An 11,158-nucleotide genomic window follows, 5' to 3' on the forward strand; every position below is an offset into this window, starting at 1 on the left:
AAAAAAAAAAAATACACAGCTGTGACTTCAAATTTCTCCGAAGCATTTTACTAGACAGTATCACATTAGTTTCCGAAAAAAATCATTGGCTGGAAGTACAGTTGATTTTTATTCCTGTTATTTGATAGATGACCAAGCCCTAGAGGTTATGAATAAAAATATACCACTGGTAGCATAATTTTCACAGAAACTACCACTTGTTTACCTTATATTTTAGAAATTTCCAGAAGTTTAGGTATGTTTCATTTTTAGACTGCTTGTAAACTAACTTAAATATCTTTGTGAACTTAGGTTAGAAATCTTTCTTTGCACCGTGATCTTTTATTTACACAGAACATTGCTCAGGCAGGTAAAGCTAATACAGAATAAGCAAGTAGAAGGTAGCTTTAAAACTTTAAAATTCTACTGAGGAATCATAAAAATATCTAATTTTTAAATCATCTTTGAAATCATCAATTGCTTCACTCACACTGAAACAAATATAGAGAAAATACACATAAAATTAATTTTAAAAAAGCAAAAGGGGGAGCATAAACATACTATACGTAAATGTTTTTACATCTTCTATCTTGAATAATGGGGAAAAAAAGTTTTAAAGTGGTGATGCAAATCAGAAGGCCATTTTCCTTACCAGTTTTGAGGCTGTGCAAATCTTTTAAAAACTACAGGATGTGGGTCCTCCTTGGTGGCGCAGTGGGTTAAAGGACAGCACTAAGAAGCTAAAGCCACTTCAGCATGAGTTCGATCCCTACCCCAGAGGTGACCCACATGGCGCGGCAGACCTCGCCTGACCCATGTGCTGCTCCCCTCAGCAGTGTACTTCGGGGATCTGCCTGTTCTGTTCCCCACTCTGTCTCTGGTGAATCCTCTCACCACACCTGGACCTCTGGCCTGTACCCCAGTTCTGTATGCATAAATAAATAAATCTTAAAAAAAAAAAAACACTACATGACGTGTCACATCCTATTGTTTTACATACTGTGTCACAGTTCGTATATTATTGCAGTTAACTCCCCACTCTATCAAACTGTCTAAAACTTTAAGTAAGGAGAGTTCCACATAATTCCAAATTGTTGAGTGAGTCCTTATTTGCAGCATCTTGTCCTAAAGTTACTGGATTTCAATTATTCCTGGCACTTCTAGGACTTTATGCACTGATCTACTTCACCCATGCATAAACAGCCTTCACAATCTTCTGGCTAACAATACTGCAGCACATACACAAAGTACTTATATACTCACACACATCAAAAGGCAATTTAGCAGAGTGGTTAATAGTCAGTCTCCAAACACTGCTCCGGCACTTACCAGTTGTCTGACCCTGGCAAGTTATTTTTCTTCTCTATGTCTTAGTCTCTTGATCTCTGAAATGTGATACACACCTATCCAATGAGAATTATATAACAATTAACAGTTGCTTAGCTCGACATCTGCCATATAGTGCCACCTAAGAGTTAGATGCTATTGTTATTACTATGTTTCACATATTGAGCCAAGTACTTTTCACGTTATTTCATTCAATTCTCACTTGTCTTTATCTCACAAATGAGGACATTGAGGTTCAGTGGTTCAGCAATCGCTTTTAATTTAAAAATATATAGTATATCGAAGGGCCACAATTCAAAGCCTTGTGTGCTTCTTAACAATCCAAGTTTTAGTATCCATGTCAATGTTTCCTCATACTAAGCTACAAGGATCTCCACTTGGGAAATTCACAAGCTTTCACTCTATTGATATTTTTTTTCTGCTTACATTGTAACCAACTTTGAAAAACTTCAGTTTCATTCTTCAAGAATGAGGGCAACAACTATTTTTCAAAATCCTATGCCTGCAGTAATTACAGATACAAAGTTTTGAACTTTCTGGTTAGCCTATTGCTTGAAAAAGTAAAAAAAAGAATAAAAAAAAAAACCCAAAACTATGGTACCGCTTTGTAATGTTTAGTCTCGTCTTTAAAAACACATTTAAAAAGTTAAAAAGGTTTATTCCTTTAGTAAACAGTATCAGCAATACTATTCATGTCAAAGTGAGTATCTCACTTTGTAACAGGCTACAGAATAGTTATATTTGAAAAAGCCAAACATTAAACTCTAGATAAACCCCATTTTTCCTATACTACCTTTCCCCAAACACAATCCCTTTCAACTCTCATCCCCATCTAAGGATTTCCATTCCCTCAGTCATCCCCCTAAGACCCCAGAATAATCTTTTGACTAAACAGTAACTAAGTATTATATATCCTGTTTCAAATAGATTCTCTCAATCACAAAACCTACTCCAACCCCACAGGAATCAAGCTCCTTCAGGTTTCCATCATTCTGTTTGCGGTCCCTATCATCCTACTTTCTTTCTAATATGTCACTCCCTCATTTATACTATTATCAGTTTATCCTTCTTAAAAGATGTATTTGATCATACTAGTCCTGTGCTTTGAAACCTTCATGAATTTCCACTGTTTAACCTACAGATTCTAACCAATTAGGTCTTTTGATGATTTGAGACTGATCCAGTCCACAGTGAATTTCTTCCCTTTCATAAAAATGAGGTACTTATTGTGTATGCTTCTTAACCATTTCCTGTGACTATTAATACTAGTGTGGAGAATGAGATTTCTTTTGTATCCTTCTAAGTATTAAAACAGGTACTATGTAACATAAATGAGTGTATGTTTAATGAGTATCTGATATAGGACCATTTAACCAAAAGTACTAACTGAATAATGTCTGTACCATGAATATTAATACGACTTCATATACTAACCAATTGTCACGACACTAAACACTCTCTCTATATAGATCACTTTATATAATGCTTAAAGCTACCTGAGGTAAGTATGTAAGTATTACCTTCATTTTTTTTTAATATTTATTTATTTGCTCATTCAGAACTGGGGTACAGCCAGAGGCTCAGGAGTGGCGAGAGACAGAGTGGGGAGCAGAACAGGCAGATCAGGAGAGGTCTGCCACACTATGTGGGTCACCTCTGGGGCACGCGGGAATTGAACTCACGTGGAAGTGGCTTCAGCTTCTCAGTGCTTTGCTTTAACCCAACCTGCTGTGCCACCAGGGAGGGCCTTGCCTTCATTTTTAATGGAGCAATGGATTACAGAAAAGTCAGAGTTAACAGATTCAAACACAGAACTGTAGAAAAGTCTGTGCCCTTAAACTCAGTAAATTCTATTTAGTTCAGTTCTTACTAAAGAAACATTACTTCAAGGAGCTATAATCTACCTATCAAAATTACATACAGTTATAGTGTGTTGTAATAACTGCTATGAAGAATACATAAAGATCTTATTTGAGCAGAGAATGATGGGTCAAACTGTACAAATAGGGAGAGAGACTATCCAGAGATGACACTTTAACGAATGAATAGCAATTAGAGAATACAGAGGAAGAAATAATAATCCCAAAGAAAGGAATAATATATGCAAAGGCATAAAAGCACAAAATTTCATGACATATTCAGTGAAAACCCAAGTAGTCTTACAAAAAGCTTCAATGTTCCATGAAATACAATGTGATGAAAATGGCTATAAAAAGCAGGGATGATCAGATCATAAACAGACTATCCGAGGAATTTAGATTTTATCCAATATGTAAAGAAAAACCATTAAGTCATTTGAAGCAAGAGCGTGAATTACCACATTAGTGCTTTACAACTACTACCAGCCATCTAAAAATGGACTAAAGAGAGTACAGAAGCCAGAGTACTTGTTAGGGGGCTATTAAAACAATTCAGGCAAGAAACTATGCTAGAATAATGGTGATGGAAAAAATGATTGATTAAAAAGATATCAAGGAGGGGACCTCCCTGGTTGCCTGACAGGCTAGGTAGGACGCAGCTCTGCAAGCTGGCAGCAGCTGCTTCAGTAGTTTGACCCCCAGTCTTGGAGGGATGGCACAGCAGACCTCTCCTGTCTCACCCTGCTGCTTCCCTCCCCTCGGCAGTGCAGTGCATTTCACTAGATCTGCTATTCTGCTCCCCAGTCTGTCTCTGGTGAATCCTCTCACTGCCCCTGCCCCTCTGGGCTGTACCCTCATTCTGTATGCATAAATAAACAAATCCTTAAAAAAAAAGATAATAAGGAAATAGAAACACAGGATTTGGGCTATTAGACTGATGTTTGAGATTTGCTAGGAAAATAAAGTAAGGAATCTTGTGAAAGTCCAGTCTTTAAGCTTAAGTTCTGGGTGGACAGATATGCCATTAATTAACACAGGAAACACAGGAGGGGAGAAACAAGGTAAAGAAAGATTAAGTAGGGTCTCCTTGGTGGCCCACGGATTAAGGCTCAGGGCTGCTACCACCACCACCATACCCTACAACCTCCCTAGCCAGGGACCTCTCCTGTCTCCCAATCTACTCTCCTTAGCAGTGTATTTCACTAGATCTGCCTATTCTGCTCCCTTCTCTGCTCTGGTGAATCCTCTCACCTCCTCCCACATCTCGGGCCTGTACCCCAGTTCTTCTATGCAAAAATGAACCTATCTTTAAACAAAAAAAGGTAAGTACAAAAGGATAAGACAAATGATATTTGACATGGGCTGGTGGAATTTCCATTAATTAATATGGAAATTTTGTTAGCATTCCCAATCCCCTCAACAGACTGACAGCATCATACCAAATAGAAACATTCTACCTTTGGACAGCAGGGAAAACATATAAGCAAACAGCTATTTCAGGAGAGAAATCTATGGCGAAAATAAAAAACTGAAAGGGGCATTACCCAAGAGTTGATGAATCTGTCTAAAGAAACAGTAACAAACATAAGAAGACAGGAGTAAATGCAAAGAGTGGTGATACAGAAGTTTGGAAAAAGTGTTTTATGAAGAAGGGAGGTGTTAATGTATTCAATGTACCAGAGAAGTGAAGATAAAACTTTGAAGTCTTTCTTGGAATTTGGCAATTGGTGACTTGAATCAGAGACCTTACAAAGGGATGATGGTTAAAAACAAACAAACAAACAAAAAAACTAGACAAGTGTAGAGTGAATGGCAAAGGAGATATTAAGCTGGCTAAGAAGAGTTATGAATAGCTACAGAATAGAGAAGGTTGAAGAACATTTTCAAGATGGCAGAGACAGGTAAGACTGGAAAGTGAGGTTTTAAAATTATGCCTTTATACTTAAACCTCATATATTAAAAGTTACCTATGATAGGTTACGTGAAAAAACAGCTACAGAATGTTAGTAAATGTTACTTAAAATAAAATTCATACTCCTTACAATGGACTAAAGGACCTTTAAGTCCTTTATTTTATGATTTGGCCCCTGCCTCCTTCTGACTTCATCATATGAAATTTTCTCACTACTTCACTATGTCAAAACAAGACTTTATCATTCTATTCCAACACATCAATATGCCAGGCTATTTCTTGCTCTGGCATTTTGCACTTCCTATTACTTCTGCCCAGAATGCTTTTCTTCTGGTCAATGTTCTCTTTATATATATAAAGATTTATTTATGCATACAGAACTGGGGTACAGGCCAGAGATGCAGGTGTGGTGAGAGGATTCACCAGAGACAGAGAGGGGAGCAGAACAGGCAGATCGATGAAGTACACTACTGAAGGGAGCAGCAGGCAGGTCAGGGGAGGTCTGCAGTGTCATGTGGGTCACCTCTGGGTGGGGATCGAACTCATGCTGAAGTGACTAGCTTCTTAGTGCTGCGCTTTAACCTGCTCCACCAGCAGGGAGGGCCCCTGTCAATGCTCTTTCAAGACATTTGGCCCTTCCTTTTTAAACATCGCCTCCTTAAAAGGTCAGCCCCCCACTTTATTCTAGTTACCCCAAGTTACTCATATTATCTTGTACTAGCAACAATCACTGTCTAAAATTATTTGTTTACCTGTTCGTTTCCCTGCTCCATGGGAAAAAAAAAATCATCTCTCTTGTTCACAAAATATTCCTGAACGTAAAACAGAAATCACCATATTGTTGAATTAAAAACGTATATAAGCCTACATGTGAATGTATATTTACATGAAAAACATGAAGAAATGACTAGTATTTGAATTTATTTCTACCAGGGTTGAGTGTGAGACTAGAAGGAGGGGTAGACAATACTTACTCATCATACTTTATAGTTCTCTATTAAAATTTTCTACAGAAAACACCTTTTGTATTGAAAAGCAAATTTTAAATAATGATCACATGAACCTAAGACAGTCAATCTATCCTGCCACAATTCTCTTTTGGTGGATCAAATCTGATTGCAGACTAACCAATCCTTGAGCTGTTTTAGTACAATTCAAAATCATAATAATCTTACACCTTGAGCTAGGAAGAACTAGCTTGTCTGAAGTCATTTTTACAAATAGTAGGACCCAGATCCTCCACAAAGAAGGATCTCACACTAACCATTTATTGAAATGCAAAACACTACCATTTACTTTCCTTCATACTAGTGGAGTGTACCAAATCCAAGCTGAACTGAAATTTTTATTTTTACTTTGTTTCATCTGAAATTTTACTGCCAAGTTGAGTAACTAGTATTTTCTTTACATTAAAGAAAAGGATACGAAAGTGACCTTGAAAACTGTGCTCATCAGTTCTGTATGAAAATGATGAAATCCTACCAAATATTCAAGTATTTTCTTTTTTAAAAAAGATTTTTTTATGCATACAAGAGCTAGGGTGTAGGCCAGAGGTGCGGGGCAGTGCGAGTATTCACCAAACACAGAATGGGGAGCAAAACAAGCAGATCTACTGAAATAAACTGCAGAGGGATGCAGGGGATGAGACAGGAGAGGTCTGCTGCACCATGTGGGTCACCTCCTCAGCAAGGGATAGAACTCATGCTGCAGAGGCTGTGGACAGCTTCACAGTGCTGAGACTTAACCCCTTGAGTGACCAGGCATGCACGCAATTATTTTCTTAGTACTGAGAGAAGCAGTCTGCTATTTAGAAAGCTCGCTACCAATGTAGTCAAAGTAGTATTAAGAAAATGGGCTTTATTTGAAAAGACTGAAATCAAATCTCCGTCCTATTGCACTAGCTGTTCAACACTGGATACCATTTTCTACCTTCCTTGAGTCTCTTTCTCCTTGTCTACAACTGAGATTACAACAAATATAAATCTGCCTCTGTGAGTTGCTGGGAAGATTCAATGAGATAATATGCATAAAGCACTCAGCTCTTAAAAAAGATCCACACTATTAAGTCGGTGTTCTTTTAGAAACACACAGATGCATATAGGTACTGCTAATAAGTAAATGTCATTTATGTGAACTTTCCTAATTTCACTTCTAGTGCTACTTTACTTCTTTTTTCCCCTTGCAAATAACTGAACAGAACACAAGATATTGTTTTCTCAGGAATCCAATTAAAGTGCTGGATTTCATTATTCTTCAAACCCTCCTAATTAAATAAAATAGTAATAATCTATTATTTGACTATCTTAGACTTGGTTACATAATCAAAGATTATCCCCACTTGGACTCCTCCTTATGAATCTAGTAACTGCATCACTCACTATTTTGTAAATAAAACATAATACGCCAGTTTTATAAATACAAACCATGATACTATGAATTCATGATGTATGCAAAGAAAACTTTAGGGTGTACAGTAGGCAGAGGAAGCTAATACTGAGAAGTTACCTTCTTTTAATCTCCACAAGCCTCATTCTGGTATCAAAAGCAACTAAGTAAAATAAACTAAGTAAAACAAACTCTGGCTAACTCCTCTTCCTCACAGTGCTTTCATCACTCCAACCTACAGAAAGGCCTTTTTGTAATCACTGCCCAGAACACTCTTCTGCCTCCTTGCAAGGCTGTCTCCACCTCCTGCTTCATCCCTCTCATCTGAAATAGTACCTTCCACCATCCACTCTACAGTAGTAGTCACCAATTACTCCATCCTTATTTCTTCTTAGAACACACAACGATCTGTCTTTATCTTCTTGTGCTGAAGGGCAAGGATACTTTAGATTGATCACTGCTGTATTCTGGATGTTCAGCTGAGCAGATGATGGTGGCCTTGCCTAAAGTCACTTAAATGGCAGGGCCAGGAAACCAATCCAGGTAAATCTGAGGGCAAGCACCTGCACTGCCTTACCACTAAGTTGTGGCAGGGAAGGTTCTGACCCAGGAAATCAAATTAAAGGCGTGCTTTCCTGTTTCTAGATTTGCTCACTTTTTAAAAAATTACAGAAATACTAACAAGAGCACTGGATTCTATAAATTATTCATCCAGAATTCCAAGAGACCTCACATCAATAAGGAAAGCCACTGCAAGCAAGATACCCAGTAACAATCAAAATTCTTCCACTACTAAGTAACTGGTATCTGCATCTCAGGATAAGAGAAAATTTAAGTCGCACACATAAATGCATTTTACTAACAGACATGCACTATGTTGGTTTTTTATAAGACACGTTGCCTTCCCCAATTCATCACACAAAAAGAACTAAAAACCAGCCAAGCGGTTATCATTTTGATAACGGTAACAATGGTCTTTCCTAACGGGAAAACACACAAACGCACCCAATCTGTTGCTCTTCACTTTTTAACCATGTCCTTGTAGGCAGAAGTCACCTCAAGAAAAAAGTGTGATTCAGGCAGCCCATTCACAATATTCCCTTTGTTACCTTACCCACAGAGTTTAATACTTACTACTGAGTCCTCCGTCCTCGGCTACGCCAGTCCCTCTCATTCCCAGGTAAGTCAGCCCCAAAATTAGGAAAAACAAGCAGGCAGCAGTTAAAAGAAACATCGATAAGTAGTGGGCACTGAAACCCCCTGTCGGGGACACCTCCTCCCGTTTAAACTGCTGCAGAAGTTCCTCCTCGGGCTCGGAAAGCGTCGGTTTGTTGTATGTGTTTTTCAGGTAGGTGTGATTGGAGCCCGTGTGGTTGGAGTGATTGATCCTGAGTGAACTGGAGGCGGCCACCGGCGCACTGGGAGAGAGACTGTTGGAAAAAATTCTGGGGGCGTCCACACTGAAGGCTCCGCCGCCAATATGATTATTCGTTTTAAGAAGGGAGCCCGGGGCCGAATCCAGGCTCGAGTCCAAGTCAGTCAGGGGCGGGGGCAGGAGAGGGGCCAGTTTCTTAGTGCTCAGTCGGTATCTAGGAATGGGGCTGGAGTCCAGGGGCTCACACCCTCCTCCCTGCTCCGCCGCCGCCGCCGCCTCTTCGAGGTTTCGGCTCCTGTCTAGACTCCCGGCAGCCGCCGCCCTGTCATTCATCGCGAGTCCTCCCCCTCCCTGAGCCGAGGGCTCCAGGCGGCAGCCGGCAGATTTAGCAGGCAGCGGGGAGAGAAGCTTACTGTGGCTCCGTCTGGGCCGGTGCCGGGAAAGGGAGTCGTCCTTCAATACCTGTCGGGGGGAGGCCACGTCGTCGTCGTCGTCCTCCTCGGAGTCGGAATAGTTTTCGCGGCAGCTGTAAGGGAGCAGCCGGCTGCCGTTCACGGTCCGGCTCGACCACAGCGGCTCCTCCGCGTCCGGGTCCTTGTCCTCCTCGTCTTCGCCCTCCTCCTCTTCGTCCTCCGCCGCTCCATCTCTCACCGACGGGGTCTGCAGCTCGGGAGCCGCCGGCCTCCGGGCCCCCCACCACGAGTGCGGCTTCCTCCGCTCGGCCGAGTTGCTGTTAGTCACCTCGCTGGCGACCAGGGGCGCCGACAGCGGTTTGAGCCCGCGGAACTGGAGCGAAGCCCGGTCTTTCCTCCCGCCGGCGCCGCCGCCGCCGCCGCCGCCGGCCTGGTCCCGCGGACTGGCCTCCACGTCCGACTCGTCCGAGCTGAAGCCCAGCAGCACTTTGCTGCCAGCCGAGGGGGCGGCAGAGGCGCCCCCCGGACCTCCCAGGGGGCTCTCCGGGCCCGAGGCCGACGTTCGGCCCAGGCCCCCAGGAGTCCGTAAGTAGGAGAGGTCGCCCGAGACCGGCCGGACCCCCATCCCCACGGCCGCCGCCGCCGGTCCCGCGGCGACGACCGTGGTGGCTGCCGTGTTATTGTTATTACTGTTTCGCGTCTTGTTGCCGCGGCCCCCGGGCCGGTGCTGTTGCTGCTGCTCTTCCTCTCGAAGCTTCTTCAGCTTCTTGAGGTAGACGGGGCGGGTGCTCTCCGTCACTGGGCCAGGAGACAGGCCGTAACGGCGGAGCTGAGAGAAAAGCTCCTCATCCGAGAGCTGCTGAGGCGCCGAAGCCGCTGCCGCCGCCATTTTCTCTCCAGGGTGTTTTACAAGCTCCGCGCTACCGGAAGTGACGCGCCGCCCTAGACCCTGAACTAGACCGGTCTGCGTCGCCCTCCCAGCGCCACGGGTGCCTGGGCCAATGGGAGGCGCGGGAGGAGCTCACCTGAGCGGGAAAGGGCCACCTGAGCGGCGCGCGGCTGCCGCAGCGGAGAAGCTTTCGGCGCTCTCAGCCCGGGTGTCCTCGTCTTGCCCCTTCTTTTCTGTGGCTTTCTCCGCGGTTCTCTTCCAAGTGCTATTCTTGGGCGCTCCCTCTTACCTAACCACACCTTGACCTCTTCTACCCAAATTCCTGCCACCGGGCAGACTGAAAAGAAATCTACCTTGAAGTTCACAGCGTTAGTTTTCTCTCTATACAGATCCCCGCTGCCGAGGCGGAATCTAGAAAGACTAAAAGAAACTTCAATGGTCGGGCTAGATTGGCAGTTTCCTTATCGAACTCCTTGTTCTGTCTTTTCACTTTGTCTTTCCAATTGACTTACAAGTAAAATGAAAGAAAGGAGAAGCGAGATTCTCTCGCTGCTCCTGTTAGCAAGTTCTTCCATTCCTAGGAGATGAGGTGAAGTAGACCTGTCACAGTACAATTTTCTTAAAAAGTAATGGTTAATCATTGCTTAGTTTGTTTGAAGGCATTACTATTTTTCCCCTTTTTAAAATCTGAAATCTGATGACCTTGATAGTTCATCTTTTTTTGCTTTAAACCTTATTTGCTTTGTGCGATGGCTGAAAACGATGTAACGCTCCATGCTCCATATTTCCTCCTTAGCACCTACTAACCTATAGTTACTTATTTAATTAACACTTTTTAATGGTTGTTTTATGCATTTATTTGCCTAATTATGTCATTTAATAGAAATTAAATTAATTATGTATTTACATTTTTAATGATAGCATTTATTATTGCCTCATTCCTTTGAACTGTAAACTCCATGAGAACAGGGACCTCCTAACATTTGCAGCTTCAATCTT

General features: G+C 42.2%; 1 protein-coding gene across 1 annotated transcript in view; it reads right to left on the reverse strand.

The window, feature by feature from the left end:
• LEMD3 (LEM domain containing 3) overlaps window positions 1-10,312 on the reverse strand; it is a 56,302-nt gene extending 45,990 nt beyond the window's left edge. The window contains exon 1 of the mRNA XM_004676522.2: window positions 8,617-10,312. Within this exon, the coding sequence (XP_004676579.1) occupies window positions 8,617-10,159 (1,543 nt within the window). The 5' untranslated portion in view covers window positions 10,160-10,312. The remainder of the gene's footprint in view (window positions 1-8,616) is intronic.
• Window positions 10,313-11,158: the final 846 nt, after the last annotated feature.

The sequence above is a fragment of the Condylura cristata genome, unplaced genomic scaffold (genome assembly GCF_000260355.1).
Source record: "Condylura cristata isolate star-nosed mole 26May11 unplaced genomic scaffold, ConCri1.0 scaffold00004, whole genome shotgun sequence".
NCBI classification, from domain to species: Eukaryota; Metazoa; Chordata; class Mammalia; order Eulipotyphla; family Talpidae; genus Condylura; species Condylura cristata.